General features: G+C 42.3%; 1 protein-coding gene across 6 annotated transcripts; it reads left to right on the top strand.

The window, feature by feature from the left end:
• Positions 1 to 4,902: 4,902 nt before the first annotated feature.
• ccdc103 (coiled-coil domain containing 103) lies at positions 4,903 to 15,326 on the top strand. Of its 6 annotated transcripts, none has more exons than XM_055657086.1 (5): positions 4,903 to 5,026; positions 5,171 to 5,182; positions 6,255 to 6,405; positions 10,244 to 10,373; positions 12,943 to 15,326. In XM_055657086.1, exons 3-5 carry the CDS (start codon positions 6,263 to 6,265, stop codon positions 13,399 to 13,401), a joined length of 732 nt encoding a protein of 243 aa, XP_055513061.1. In that variant the 5' UTR covers positions 4,903 to 5,026; positions 5,171 to 5,182; positions 6,255 to 6,262; the 3' UTR covers positions 13,402 to 15,326. The 6 variants fall into 6 exon arrangements, with proteins under 6 accessions (XP_055513061.1, XP_055513059.1, XP_055513060.1 ...); XM_055657084.1 differs by having other exon boundaries at positions 4,929 to 5,026; positions 5,171 to 5,210; XM_055657085.1 differs by having other exon boundaries at positions 5,007 to 5,081.
• Positions 15,327 to 15,815: the final 489 nt, after the last annotated feature.

Below are 15,815 nucleotides of genomic sequence, written 5' to 3'. Positions count from 1 at the left end.
CGAGAAACTGGTGCGACGGGTGGGGGACGGATGGAGAGAGAGGGAATGCAGAGGTTACTTGAAGTTAGAGAAATCAAGGTTCATATCACTGGGTTGTAAACTGCCCAAGCGAAATATGAGATGATGTTCCTCGAATTTGCGTTTAGCCTCACTAAAAAATGGAGAAGGCCTAGGACAGATAAATCAGTGTGGGAATGGGAATTAAAGTGTTTGGCAACTGTAGGTAGGTCCAGGCAGACTGAGCGAAGAATATGGTATATTGTGGTTATGATTAATTATGGTTTGGCATATAATTTCCAGGTTTCCCACCATCAACATTTAGTTGATCAGTGCAGAGTTGACATATTTATTCTTATCATCTTTTCAGAATAAGGTGTAACATTTGTAGTTCTCTAGACACACGCACTATCCCTTTTTTTCAAGTCGAGATTATATAATCAGGAGCTCTGCAAATTCCACTATTACTTACCTCAGTAATCTTTGATGCATTCCATCCTTCCTGGCAAATCAGTAGAGTAGAAGTAAGAGCACCAAGAGTCCTTCTAATATCTTCTGAACAATTTGTAGGCTCTCAAGTATCTCAACTAGCTTTTCTACGATAGTGACATTGACAACATCATCTTCCTTTATGCAGAGATGCAAAGTCCTTAATATGCTCCTCTGCCATGCTGTTGCGGCGTAATCTTTTTTGAGATTCCTAATCAGTTCAAAACTCTTCTTTAACTAAAACTTACATGTCTGTGGGACATTTTTTGTTTTCCTGTTACTGTTAGCTGCAGGTCTACTTTAATTCTCCAAAATGCCCAGCTAAGGCGATTTCTCACAAAACTTTACAATGAAAGTTCTGTTACACATTGTTTAATTGTGATGGCATGATTACTTACACATTTAAAAGTCAAACTCTGGGACTTTTTATGTATTGCTGTTTAATTTACCTCCATCAAAATATATACTCATAAGATTGAGTGTCAATGCCCACTTTGTAGAGTGGTTTTAATCACTTGTACAGGTGTCCAGATGGTCCTGCCAATTACCACCATACTGTTGCCATTTGTGGAACTTTAAAGATTAAAGAAGCGTATTTTTTTCTCAGACCTTATTTATTTACAGGTGTAAGGTGAACAAGCATGAGCGAACACCTCAACCCAAGTTAAAATTCTGATAGCAACACACAACAAACCATCGTTATTAACCATCGTTACATTTTAACTTGCACACATTGTCATTTTCATTTTTTTCTTTCTGCAGGAGTTTCTCTTGTGGATTCCAAGTTCCAGTAGTTTAATTTTAAGTGCGTAAAATGATGATCCTATCCTTGCGTTACATTACTTTCCTCTCCTTCAGTTCACCTGAACTGGGCCTCTGCCCAATCTCCCTTTGTGGGGCCTTGCCTCTCTTTTCCTCTTGGTGCGGTGCCTTTTCTCCATAATATCAGTTTCCTCTGTAGTTTGCTCTCTGTGGCTGCCGAGACATCTCCTTCTCCCTAAGTCTCTCTGCCATGCCACCTGCTCAAACACCCTGTCCACTGTAATGACTTTCTTCTTACTCACTTTACACTGTGCTGTCTGCTTGCATCCCATGTGCGTCCAGCAGTCATTTTCTTAGCATTAATATTTTCTTTGCGGAATTGCCTGCTTGTATTCTTTCTAGCTGTAACTGTGTTTGCTTAGACCCCTCGGCTTCTCTCTGCCAGACAGGCTGGTTCTACTTCTTTTGCGTGCTGCAGTGTGTCTACCATCATATAACGATTCTCTGCTGGACTGTCTGCTTAGTCTACCTCTTTTACCTGCAGATTTTTTTCTGATGTTCAAGCTCTCTCGGCTGGGGTGTCTGCTTATTTTTCTTTTGTTATCTTTAGAATATCTTCTGTCCTCAACAAACACTCTGCTGCGGGATCGGCTTCCTCGGCCCCCATGTGCTTGATTACTATTTCTAATATTTATACTCTCCCTGCTCTGCTGTCTGCTTGGTCTGCCTCCATGTGCCATAATACCTTTATAACTCATATTTTCTTTGCTGTGCTGTCTGTTTGATCTACTTCCGAGTTTTGGAGAAGAATTCCCTTTTTGGTGTCTTGCATCTTTTGCTTTCTCTGTTCTTTTTCTTAAGTACTCACCGAGCCGCTCTGGGGACCTTTTTCTGAAGCGGATTTCTTTGTCACTATCATTCTGCCTCTTTTTCCTCTGTTTTGTACTTTCTGTATCACCTTCCATGCAATCTCCGCAGCAAAAATTTCGAAAGGCTTTGCAAAGCATCAACATATCTTACAGGTTGGAAAGATATTGGAATCTTTACTTATATGGGTGTAACAGAAAGACATCTGGAAACCAAGAATATTATTAAGATTAATCAGAATGACTTTCAATAGATAAGGTCAAGCCTGGTTAACTATACTAAGTAATCAAAGTAGACAAAGAATACACTTAATAATTGAAGGCACAACAGACTGCAGATGCTGAAATCTGGAGCAAAAAAAGCAGAGCTGCTGGAGGAACTCGGACAGCTTCAGTAAGTCACCAGTCCAGATGAAAAGTCTAGTCCTGAAACATCGACTGCTCTCTTTTTTATATATATCTATAGAGGTTAATTGAATGAATTTGATATATATAGAATTGCAAAAGACAGGGAACAACATAAACATTAAACCAAGTTTAGTTTAATTTATTTAAGAAGGAACTGCAGATGCTGGAAAATCAAAGGTCCATTAACCATTAACCCATAAAGGTCCATTAATCCAATTGCCTCTTTCCTTCGCTCCATAGATGCTGCTGCACCCGCTGAGTTTCTCCAGTTTTTTTGAGTACCTTTAGTTTAATTTAGTTTAGTTTGGAGATACAGCGCGAAAACTGGTCCTTCGGCCCATCGAATCCGCACCAACCAGCGATCCCACAAACTAACACTAGAGATAATTTTACACTTATACCAACAAGCCAATTAACCTACAAACCTGTAAGTCTTTGGGGTGTGTGAGGAAACCGGAGCACCCAGAGAAAACCCACACAGGTCATGGGGAGAACATACAAATTCCATACAGACAGCACCCGTAGTCAGAATAGAATCTGATTGAACCTGGGTCTTTGATGCTGTAAAGCATCAACCCTACCACTGCGCCACCATGTCACCCTTGTCAAGTGTCAAGCAGACGATTGCACACAATTAATTTTAATGTTAAGTGCATTGGATTTTGACAGGAGTATAAATAAGAAGGTCAATCACATCTTGAAAATAAGTTCAACGTTTAAATGTTTAAAGTTAGATGTACATGGATGGAATAAGTAGTACAAACACTTGATAATGTATAAATGAATTATGCATCTCCTATCAATTAAAATATAAACACTGAAAAGTTATACTAAGTTGATCTAAAATTTTTGTTTGACCATGATTGAGGATCTGGTTTCCCTACACAGAATAATAATACAAAATGCTGTAGACTCGGATTGCTATTTTCCATTTATAAACATAACATGCATACGCTGAATAAAGTGGGGGGCAAAAATGTGAAATTCCAGAACTCTGAGCCTGGATCTTGAAAAAACAAATAAAGATTGCCCTAGCATTCTTCACAAGGAAGACATGCAGAACTGCAGATGCGGGAATCTTGAGCAAAACACAAAGTCCTGAAGTTTGACTCAGCAGGTCAGGCAGCATCCGTGAATGGAATGGACAGACTTTTGGATATCCATTCCTTTCGCAAATGCTGTCCGACCAATTCAGTAACTGCAGCACTTTGTGCTTTGAGCATGGGTGAAAGGCCTGCTTCCGTGCTGTAAATTGGAAGGTGTTTTGGATATGCATTCCCTTCACAGATGTTGTCCGGCCAACTGAGAAACTGCAGCACTTTGTACTGTCAGCATGGCCCTGCTTCCATGCTGTAAAATCTAGTGGCCAACCTCGAGCCACTCACATGGGATCCAGGGAGAGCTGGTTGACTGGATAGAAAATTGGCTTCATGGATGGCTTCAGTGAGTATTGCTCAACAATTGTTTTTTGGACTTTGACTAAGAGGTATGCCTCAGGGATCAGTGCTGGGCCCATTGCTGTTGTGCTTTATATCAGTGATTTGGATGAGAATATAGAAGGCATGATTAGTAAGTTTGCAGATGACACTAAAGTGGGTGGTATCGCAAAAAGGAAAGATGTTCATCAAAAAGTTACAGCAGGATTTTGATCAGTTGAGCAAGAGTGGGGGGAATGGTTAATGGAGTTTAATACAGATACGTACGAGGTGGTGTATTTTGGGAGGTCAAACCATGGAAAGAATTTCAGTGAATGTCAAGGCCTTGGAAAGTGTTGTTCAGCAGAGAGATCTGTGAGTGCAGGTACATAGTTCCTTGAAAGTGGCATCACAGTGCTTTTGGCACAATGGCCTTTATCAGTCAGGATATTGAGTGCAGAAGTTAGGATGTTTTGTTACAGCTGTACAAGACATCAATGAGGCCACATTTGGCATTGTTTTCAGTTATAGCCTTGCTACATTATTTTGTTACGCTGGAAAGAGTGGAGAGAAGATTTACAAAGATGTTGCCAGGATTTGGTCTGAGCTATAGGGAGTGGTGGAGGAGGCAAGGCCAGGTCCAGCGACAGGGACCGACTGCGGCCGCCATAGGGCAGCTAACAACGGAGAGATGCAGCCTTACTTGCCTCTGGTGCCTGAGTCGCGTCAGCGGCGGCAGACCCCTCCACTCACACGCAAGGCTATCTACAGGCAAACAAAGGGCTCGGTGCCCACTCCGCAGCCGGAGCCCAGGCCACGGGCCGCGGCCTATCAAGCCCCTCCTCTCCAGCATGCTCAGCGGCGGCCGCCGCCGGGCTGTGTCACGTGGCAGCAGGCCCATTGTCAAGGCAACGACGCGCGCGGCCTGGCAAGGGGGCGGGGCCCGGGCCCTAGCAACGCCAACCGCCCCGAGGTACTGCCGGCCGAGTGGAGCCGAACCCGGACCCTAGCAACGCCAACCGCCCCGCGGCACTGCCGGCCGAGCGGAGCCGAGTGGAGCCGAACCCGGACCCTAGCAACGCCAACCGCCCCGCGGCACTGCCGGCCGAGTGGAGCCGAACCCGGACCGAGCAACGCCAACCGCCCCGAGGTACTGCCGGCCGAGCGGAGCCGAACCCCCGGACCGAGGTACTGCCGGCCGAGCCGAACCCGGACCCTAGCAACGCCAACCGCTTACACCCAGCGGTATGAATATTGGATTCTCCAACATCAAGTAACTTGCTTTCCCTCTCTCTCCATCCCTCCCCCCCCCTTCCCAGTTCTCCGACCAGTCTGACTCTTCTCGTTTACATTTTATATCTGTTTGCTTCGTGGTTACCTTCTTCTAGCTAACAATGATCTATTTTCATTTTCCTTGAGCCGCATCCCCTTTTGTCTCATTTTCACATCTCCCCCTTCCTAAGGAAATTCCTTATCTCGGTATCTCCCTCTCCCCTGACTCAGTCTGAAGAAGTTGTCTCGACCCGAAGCGTCACCCATTCCTCTCCAGTGATGCTGAGTTACTACCCCCAGCGTTATTACTTACTGTCGGCCGAGCAGAGCCCGGGGGCCCCTGCCCCAGCAACGCCAACCGCCCCTCCGTGTTGCTGTCGGCCGAGTGGAGCCGAGCCCGGTTTGATCGGGCCAGGAGCCGGATCCGAGCAACGCCAACCGCCTTGCGATGCTGCCGGGCCGGCCGAGCCCAGTGGGCCGTCGGGCCGGTGCAGGGACCACCAGCGGAGGGCACAGGGTGACCTTGGCGGATCGGGCCGATGTGAGGGGCGGGCACGGGTCATGGGGCCCAGAGGAGGGGATCCTAGTACCCAGGCCAGGGGACTGCCTCAGACTAGAGCGCACAGTTGTACTCATTGAAACGGGCACTTCAGCCCATCCGGCCCATGCCGACCTTGTTGCCCATGATCTATAGTCATCCTATTGGCCCGCATTAACTCCGTATGTTCCTGTGCCTTGTCTATGCAAATGCCTATTCAACTGTCCAGCCATCAACCCCCACATCTGTACTACCCCCATCTGTACTCTGCCATCTGTACTCTGCCATCTGTACCACCTTCCATCTGTACCATCTCCCATCTGTAACCCCCCCATCTGTAACTCCCCCATTTGTAACCCCCCCCCCCCCCGTCCCATCTGCAACATCCCCATCTGTAAACCCCCCCTCATCTGTACACTCCCATCTGTGCCCCCATCTGTACCACCTCCCATCTGTACCCCATACGCAATCTATACGGTAACGATTAATTCTCTTTCTGTTTTCCAGTCGTTAAAATGGAAGAAAGCGAGACCCTTGATTTTCAGGCTCTGGAACGGGAGTTACAAATCGCCTTGACACTTGATGAGAAACATAAACGAGAAAATGATGCCAAGTTTAGGGCTATTCATCAGAAAGTTGGATCATATGAAGAATTTAGGTAATGCTAAACCTATCAACGGAATTTGCATTCAGATGTTGTAGGTGCTCACATATTGGGAAGTTTACATCTTTTGTGAAGGACATTTGGTACCTCTGTCACTCCATGTAATATGCCTCCTGTGGGGACATGAGGAATTGCAGATGCTTGTTAACAGAAAAGAGACACAAAGTGATGGAGTAACTCAGTGGGTCAGGCATCATCTCTGGAGATCATAGACAGGTGAGAATTAACAGCAAGTGTGCAGCTCCCAGAGCCACAGGGAGGCAGAGTGGCACAGCGGTAGGTTGCCGCCTTACAGTGCCAGAGACCCTGGTTTAATCCTGGCTACGGATGCGATCTATACAGAGTTTGTATGTTCTCCCTGTGATCGCTTGGGTTTTCTCCGGGTGCTCCATATTCCGCCACATTCCAAAGACATGCAAATTTGTAAGTTAATTGACTTCTGTAAACAATTGTTCCTAGTGTGTAGGATAGAACGAATGTGCAAGGCATATTTTAGGCGGTTACACAAAAAAGCTGGAGAAACTCAGCGGGTGCAGCAGCATCTATGGAGCGAAGGAAATAGGCAACGTTTCGGGCCGAAACCCTTCTTCAGACGGGTTATTTTAGGCGGTGTGAACTCGGTGGGCCGAAAGGCTTGTTTTCACGCTGTATCTCTAAACTAAACTAAATTAAACATTGAGCCAATGTACTACTTTTTTCATTTATAGGTAAAAGATTCTTTGGCATTGCTTTGAAGAGTAGCAAGATGTATCACTGGTGTCCTGCATAATATTTATTCTTACATAATTTTATCTAAAATAGTTTATTTGTTGATCAACACATTCCTCTTTTTGGAAGCCTGCTGGGCACAAGTTACTTACTTCATTTTGACTACTGTCCTCTTACAAATTTTCCCTACTTTCCACATGCTAAAATTAATTTTGGTGTTTCTTACATTACAACGGTAACAGTACATTAAAACACTTATTTGGCTAAAATGCGCTTTTGGGTATTTTCAAAGAGATGCGTGAGGCACTATGTAAATGCAAGTCTTTCTTGAGAAGCTAGTTCACATCCATTCCCTGAGTACTGATTAATTTCACAACAAACAGTGATTTGGGATAAGTTTAGGGCAGCACTGTAAGTGTTTGAGATGAAGATTTTAATGAACTGCAGGATTGAGAAGCGAAAGAAAATGAAACAAGATGATTTGGAGTCAAATCTCATGCAGAAAATGGAAATTGGATTGAGAGTAAGGAAAAAATAGAGAAGCAAAATAAAATGCAAAAGTTTAAAGTTTGAAATTTCAGAAGTCTTTAAGAAAAAAATTACTACCTGTTGTAATATGATCCCAGTTTAAATTGTTCTCACAGGGCAAAGAGATTAATTGGGATTACATTTGCATTATCTTATTTAGAGTCCTTGCACTCTTATGCATGTGATCTGCTTTCCGTAATGAGTTTATATTAACAAGCAAATCTAACATATTTGTAAAACTAATATGGGCTAACTGCACAATGCTGTTTTTGTGAAGTAAATAGCAGAATGGCATAAATCAGACAGCATGCTCTGGGATTTAAAGCTGGTGGCGTGACCCCTCTTTCCTTAGACTTTCTGCCTATTTACCGATTAATTAATTTGTGTCATTAACATGCAATTACTTTTCAAGAAAGAGTCAGCCCAGTAATTAGAAAAATCCAGTTCTGAAGCTCCTTTGTGCAGCTCTATTGAGTAGCAATGGATGCAGATGGAATTGGCATTAGACAGTCAAAGTCTCTCACCAAGGCTTTTGTAGGTTGATATTTTTAATATTTTAACAAATCCAAGCAGTATTTGATGTTGTCTATAACTCACACATTTGACATTTCGCTTTCTACCCTCACTTTAGAATTATTTGTGTCTGTCCTGTGCCAGAAAAATCACTCAACACTAACGTCATTACTGACAACCTGAGGCAGATTCTGTTATTTTAATTTGAAAAAAAAATTGTTAATAGGATACTTAGTTTGATTGATTAAAAGGCCCATAAAGTTTTTTACATTTGCTGTCGAATTCAGTGGGTATGATACATAAAAATGGTAAGGTTGGTTGAAATTCTATATTCTGGCATGCTTTGGACTTGCCTGATGCTGGATTGCAGAAATTGCCCCAGATCATCTTCCTCTGAGCAGGACAACTGTTCTTTTTAAATATAGACACTCTCCAGGTCATGTGAAGGTTCCAAGAACTGTCTGTCACCTAAGTTTCTGTGATTTGTAAATGCTGTAAATTGAGTTTACCATTGGCTGAGATTTCAAAAACTGAACTGGTAAGTTCATTAGCACAGGTTGATACAGATCTTAGTTCGCTCTTAGTTAGATACATTTAATTAATATTAGGGGCTAGTGGAGTCAAGGAATACGGGGAGAAGGCAAGTAAGGGTTATTGATAGGGGACGATCAGCCATGATCACAATGAATGGCGGTGCTGGCTCGAAGGGCTGAATGGCCTCTTCCTGCACCTATTTTCTATGTATCTATGTATCTATGTAATATACGATACGAAATAACTTTATTCATCCCCGTAGGGAAATTGGTCTGCCAACAGTCATGACACACAACATGGTACGCGAAAACTTGAAATTAAAAGTGAAAAAATAATAAAAAGACAAGCGACTGTTGGCTGGCTGCTGTGTGCACAGTGCCTTAACCAGAACAAACAAAAATACAAACAAACTAATGCAGGCTTATCTCTTGGGCAGAGGATTATAACCATATAACCATATAACAATTACAGCACGGAAACAGGCCATCTCGGCCCTACAAGTCCATGACGAACAAATTTTGTTCCCCTTAGTCCCACCTGCCTGCACTCGTACCATAACCCTCCATTCCCTTCTCATCCATATGCCTATCCAATTTATTTTTAAATGATACCAATGAACCTGCCTCCACCACTTCCACTGGGAGCTCATTCCACACCGCCACCACTCTCTGCGTAAAGAAGTTCCCCCTCATATTACCCCTAAACTTCTGTCCCTTAATTCTGAAGTCATGTCCTCTTGTTTGAATCTTCCCTATTCTCAAAGGGAAAAGCTTGTCCACATCAACTCTGTCTATCCCTCTCATCATTTTAAAGACCTCTATCAGGTCCCCCCTTAACCTTCTGCGCTCCAGAGAATAAAGACCTAACTTATTCAACCTATAAATATTTGAATTAGATTACTTATTGCCTATATTCAACTTATAAAACTAGAGTGCCCCCACACCGGGTCCCCTTTTGTTCTCCCACCGTCCAGGTCCTCCGTTGTTCTTCACAGCGGTCGTGCAACGCCGGGTCCTCTATTGTTCTTCACGGCGGTCCCCCAACAGCGGGTCCCCATTGTCTTCCCTCACTCCCTCCCTCACGCTCATCGACTGCTGATCGCGAGGCCGACCGCCACCGTGGCTCCCGCTGCCGAGGCTCCCGCTGCCGAGGCTCCTGCTGCCGAGGCTCCTACCACACCTGAGGCCTCCATCACCGCTGCCACTGAGGCTTCTTCGGCCCAGACAAGCCTCAACACCCGGCTTCTCCACAGTCACCTGGGAGGAGTGTGGGGCAAGTCGGGCCTACTGGGGCGCATTCCAGTCGGCGGCGCGGCTCGCCAGGACACTCCTGATACGCAGGCGCATCTCGCCGGGACATTATACATACAGCAAAACATGCTGGTCCACAGAATGCCATATTAAAGAGTTTCAAAGTGTAATTCTTATTTAATTTTATGTGTCGTTCCTTTAAACTTTGCTTGCCATGGGAAAATTTTAGAAATTCGTAGAGATGGAAATGTGAAGAAATGTGGTGAGTAAAACCTATTTTACCACTTTATATTCTGTAGGGATATTGTGCTAGCTTCACATCTGAAGCCCTTGGAAATGCGAGACAAGTTGGGAGCAAGGAATCAACCCTGGAATTCATGTGCCGGGGTAACAAGTGCAAAGGCCAGTGTTCCAGTGGAATTATCCAAGGTCAGTATTCAATACCAGAGTAAGGAGATTCTGGCGTGTTGAGTCAATGACATTCTATCTGATCCTTAGAATCCTGCAATAAGTAATCTAATTCAAATATTTATCATGATTAAGAGATTTGGAAGGGAAGTTAGCGATAACATTTATCTGGTGGGGAAATCCAAAACAAGAGAGCAAAACTTAAAATGTATGCTGGATTATTCATGACTAACAGTAAAAACAAATTCTTCTTGTAGAGGGTAATGAAAGTTTCAAGTACTCTTCCACAAAAAGCTGTTGAGACTGATCACCTGGAAATATTGGAACTAAGGTCAATATTAATGATGAAGGGTACGTCCCTAATGTTCATCTATAAGTAGGGCCAAATACAGTATGTAGTCATGTTATCACATGCGAGGAGAGACTGATGTGGAATGGCATGTCCATGTAGGGTCAAATGATTATTTCTACAAATGCTGTATATCATATATCATCATCATATATTTATTAAAACTCTGATCTTGTACGTATGTATATGTGTGTGTCTTTACATCTTCGTGAAAAAACTATGCGGTAACGATAACATTTTTCCATATTCCGGTTGACAATTTTCCATTCGAGGCCGGGATCACCTTATCTGAATATTTCATGCTTTATTTCTCGACCTATTACTGATTAGTCTAAAAAAGTGAAAAGACTTTGAAATTAAAATCACCCGCTTCAAATGATGACGTCACAATGGCTCAGCTAGCAGAAACCAGTCTAATGAAGATTTCATCCTATATTTGACATTTGACAAAAATGCCAACTTTCACAAGGTTTTTACATATTCTGATTCAAATTTTCTCCTCGAGGCCGAGATCACTTTCACTGAACATTTTATGCCTTCTTTCTCGAATTATTACTGATTATAGCATTAAAAAATCAAGCCTCAATGAAGATTTCATCCTATATTTGACACATTATTTGCGAATAAAGCATTCAAAATGCCAACTTTCACAAGATTTTTACATATTCCAATTCACATTTTTCCCCTTGAGGCAGAGATCACTTTCACTGAACATTTTATGCTTTATTTCTTGACATTACTGATTAATTACCTTGAATTTCAAACCAACTAGCTTCAAATTATGACGTCTTTGAATTTCAAACAGACCAGCTTCAAATTATGACGACACAACGGCTTGACTAGAGGGGGGAGGGCGAAATGCTATTGCAACACGCAGGGCAAGTGCAATTGGAATTTTTTTTAAAGATCACTGCTGAGGAAGGCAAGGGGAGTGCTGGAATCTTACGTTTGGGAACAGCTTGAGTTGGAGAACCACACCTCCCGTGGGGGCTATGGGTAAGGAATGGGTGCATTGGGTGAGTAAACCCAACAGTCTGCAGTTACAATATAAAAATGTTATAGGAAATTGTTTTAACTGTCCTGCCACTTATACGTTAATTTTAGACAATCGATAAATAACTTTTAAGGAGTATTACTGCCTTTTCTAAATTTCTTTTTTGATAATCTTTCTCTTTGTTTTCTCTGAAATGCATCACATTACAGCCATATTCTTTTTATGTTTTTCCTGATCATTGGGATCTTCCTCACAAGATGGTGCAAGAGAATTATGAGGAAGGTTGTTCAGCCCATCAAAATTCCCGAGAGACAGTGATACATTCAAAGCTGATAACTGCTTCTAAACTGATTTCTAGACCTCTCTCAGCAGCTCTGAATGGAGCACTCTCTCTTAAGTATTTCTTAATACAGCTTGTGTAGAAAGGAACTGCAGATGTTGGTTTATACCGAAGATAGACACAAAATGTTGGAGAAACTCAGCAGGTCAGGCAGCATCTCTGGAGAAAAGGAATAGGTGACGTTTCGGGATGGGACTCTTCTTCAGACTGCCTCCAATCTCCGATAATTTCTATGTTCTATATAGAATCTATGTTCCCATAGTTTCCAATGCAGTGTCTTCCCCCAAATCTGCTATGGGAGGGATGCTAGGGTCATCTCCTAGAATGGAGGTCCCCAACAGTGTACAGTAATCCGCTAGTCCCTGCTAAATGCTATTTACTGGGCAGCACAAGGGACATGCTAGTTCAAGTAGATGTTAAATCCAAGTGCAATAGAGCTCAATTCTTCTTAACATCAAGTTGTTGTTTGAATGTTCATCCAATCCCTACATCACTAGGCTCAGAGTATTTCTGCCTTCAATTCCTGTCACTGAGGCAATCACTGTTTATATATTCATTAACATAATTGCAAGGGTTTTAGATACCCAATGTTAAGGTTTAACACTCCCATTACTCCAATGACAACTGCAGTTACTGAGATAGTAGAGCTCCATTTACACTACCTTAGTGCACTGCTTCATTCTCAAAGGTATAGCTGTGTTGATTTAACAAATGCTGTGCACGTTGCCTCCATGAATGTTCTGCTTTTTGTTTTCTGTTACAAACCCATGTCCCCACAGAATGGGGTTGAGACTGGTTGGGCTTGACTGTCCCTGTCATTAAAACAACATTGTTTGAAAAGATTGTCTTTTAATTCATTTTGCTGTACAATGAAGACAGTTACATGCTAATTATTCCCCTATCACAGTACACAGATTCCTGGCCTCGGACCTCAGCGGAGTTTAGCCGTGACTGGAGAAGATACTACTGTACAGGACCAGAGAAATATGCCTTCCTTGTCACCTTAGGTGCCCAGCTCTTAGAAAGCATCTTCTGTGCCGAAATAGGATTTGGACTCCTTGGTGAATTCCTAGTCATACTTTGTAATCATTTCCAACCAGAAGATGCTCAAGCAATTTATTGGATTCTGCTGCACCTTTCTCAGACTCAACGGTTTGGCCTGAGTGTGGATTTCCTGAGCAGCAGTGAGAGGGAGAAAGGCCAAAGGCTGTTTCAGATGCTGGAACAGAAGCTGGGTGTACCTTTGCAGCGGGGAAGTAAGGCAGAACTGGATCCCGCGGGGGCTGCACAAGAGGCATGTGTTACCGAGGAGACAGTAAATGTGACAGCAATGCAGCAATTGATGAAATCATACAGGTTTACCTAGTGCTTTATATCTGAACTACTCTACCCCATTTCATGCTATTGTTAATTTCCCTGCACATCTCACAGTACAAAATATGATTTTTTTTTCTAAATAGGAATGTAAATATAAGGACCATAAATGAAGCAGTAGCAAGTGTATGCAATGTGACTCTTCAGGCTCGTTATACCTTTCAATAAGATCATGACTGAATTTAAAATACAACTCTATTTTCTTATTGTAACCCTTTTCCCCTAAGACAAAGCATCTCACTGTGTCTCACTGTGACTTGTCACATGTGACAATAAAAGTATCTAATCTAATCTCCCTTCGTATTTTTTGCATCCATAATCTGTGACCTTGATTTTAAATAGAATAAATTGAGCATCAACTGTCTAAGGTAAAAAAATCCTTTAAAAAAAAAAAGTTATTTTTGATTTGTCAATTCCCCTGTGGTTCATTCAGAGCCATTGGGCTCTCTTACACCTGGATTTATCAGCTATTAACTATTCTGAACTAGCATGTCGGTCTGGTATGTACAGATTTGAAACAGGCAATTGCTTGTATGAGACAACTGCAATAACCGCAATCCATTTGTGTTCATATCAGTTTCCAAGTTGCCATTTACAGTCCTAAATGTTCTTTATTTCAGGTTGTCTATTTTCAGTTAATTTGTGCATCTGGTTTATTAACTCTAATTAAATCAATTCAATCACTATTTTAATAATTGCCCATGGCATCATAGAGCTGTACAGCACACATATAGACATTCAGTCCAACTCGCCTCGGCCGATCAACTTGCCTTCACGAGTTAGTCACACTTGCCTGTGCACGAGTCATATTCCTCCAAACCTTTCCTATCCATGTACCTGTCCAACACTTTCAAATTTATTAATTATACTTGCTTCTCCCATTTCCTTTGGCAACTCACCCCAAATACATTTGTAAAAAAGGTTGCTCCTCAAATCTCCTTTAATTTTTTCCCCATCTCATTTTAAACCTATGCCCTCTAGTTTTAGACTCCCGTACGCTGGGGAAAATAATTTATTTATGCCGAACAACAATCTGAAGAAGGGTCTCGACCCGAAGAAGGGTCTCGACCAGCCATTGAACTTTGCAGGAAATTGTGTTTGAACCAACATTCTTGCTCTATGAGATATAAACTGTAACATTAAATGGTGGGCACGTCACATCAGGCTGATGCTTGTTTTCTGAGGTTGGGTAATGTCTTCATTGTTTTGTAGGTATATGAACTCTTTCCTGGCAGCTATACTAGCATTCCATGGCCACTGGGCTAGAATTCTGTCTGCTGGGACTAGGAAAATATAATGCAAATAAAGGAATGAAAAATGTTAATCGAGATTTCTATTTCTCTTCCATTAAGTTTCTGGAACATTTTGCATATCAATTGGTGAACCTGCTGATGATATTGGTTACAGAGGATCCCTCATAATGTGCACATTTTGGACAGTCTGTGGCACGTACACCTACCTGTATGTTAAATTCCAGTTTTTGCCTCTCTGTTCATGGTTTAGTATCCACCTTCATATCCCTTTCTGGCTCCCCTTCCAAGCCCTAACATCCACTGTTCCAGACCTAATTTAGCTGAAACTCTTTGGGTGGGGATATGAACAGATAATCCCAACTAAGGGAGGATCAAATGCATCAACCTTCATCCAGGCAATCTATACTAAATATCCAAATGTAGATTGGGGGATGATTCTGCTATCTTTGCGAAAGTGGCCTTTAGAAGGATGAATGTCAGATATTGAATGTCTTGCTAGTCTGTGTCTGAATTAAGGACATATATATGTATTGCTAATGTGTTTTCGTCAACAGAATACGCGACCCATTCGATAGGCTCTCTATGGCTATCAGATGTTATGCGGTTATCTTATGTTGTCAAACTTTTCTGCTCTTGAATATATAATAAAAACAAATAAAAAGATTACTTTCATGATATTCTTTTTGTGAAAAATTTCCACAAGTTGTTTGCCTTGAAAATTAGATTGTTTTTCCCTGTTCAGGAAACTCAATTAACTTAAACTTCAGGCAATGAAAAGAGAACATGGCTCAACAATACGCTGATGATGAAAGTTAGTTCAATAACGTTAGCATCAAAAGACAATATTTAAATTGCCTTGTGTTCAAGAAGGAACTGCAGATGCTGGAAAATCGAAGGTACACAAAAATGCTGGAGAAACTCAGAGGGTGCAGCAGCATCTATGGAGCGAAGGAAATGGGTAACGTTTTGGGCCAAAACCCTTCTTCGGACTCTTTAAATTGCCTTTTCCTGATTGCGGGTTCTGTGGTTTCTGTGTTGTCAGTGGATGCTGATTATACGATTGTTTTGAGCAATTTCCGCGACAGGACATAAAGAAATGCTTCAAGAGTTAGTACCTAATTGACATTAGTACATATCATGAATTGGTGCCACA

Source organism: Leucoraja erinacea, chromosome 27, assembly GCF_028641065.1.
Source record: "Leucoraja erinacea ecotype New England chromosome 27, Leri_hhj_1, whole genome shotgun sequence".
Classification (NCBI taxonomy): Eukaryota; Metazoa; Chordata; class Chondrichthyes; order Rajiformes; family Rajidae; genus Leucoraja; species Leucoraja erinaceus.
Note: the sequence above shows the minus strand (reverse complement) of the source record. Positions and strands in the feature narration are given on the sequence as shown.

Excerpts from the sequence above, each read along its gene's own strand:
- ccdc103 (XM_055657086.1), top strand. The coding sequence starts at position 6,263 with ATGGAAGAAAGCGAGACCCTTGATTTTCAGGCTCTGGAACGGGAGTTA. Across the intron at positions 6,406-10,243 it reads GGATCATATGAAGAATTTAG|GGATATTGTGCTAGCTTCAC; the intron begins GTAATGCTAAAC and ends TATATTCTGTAG. Across the intron at positions 10,374-12,942 it reads TTCCAGTGGAATTATCCAAG|TACACAGATTCCTGGCCTCG; the intron begins GTCAGTATTCAA and ends CCCCTATCACAG.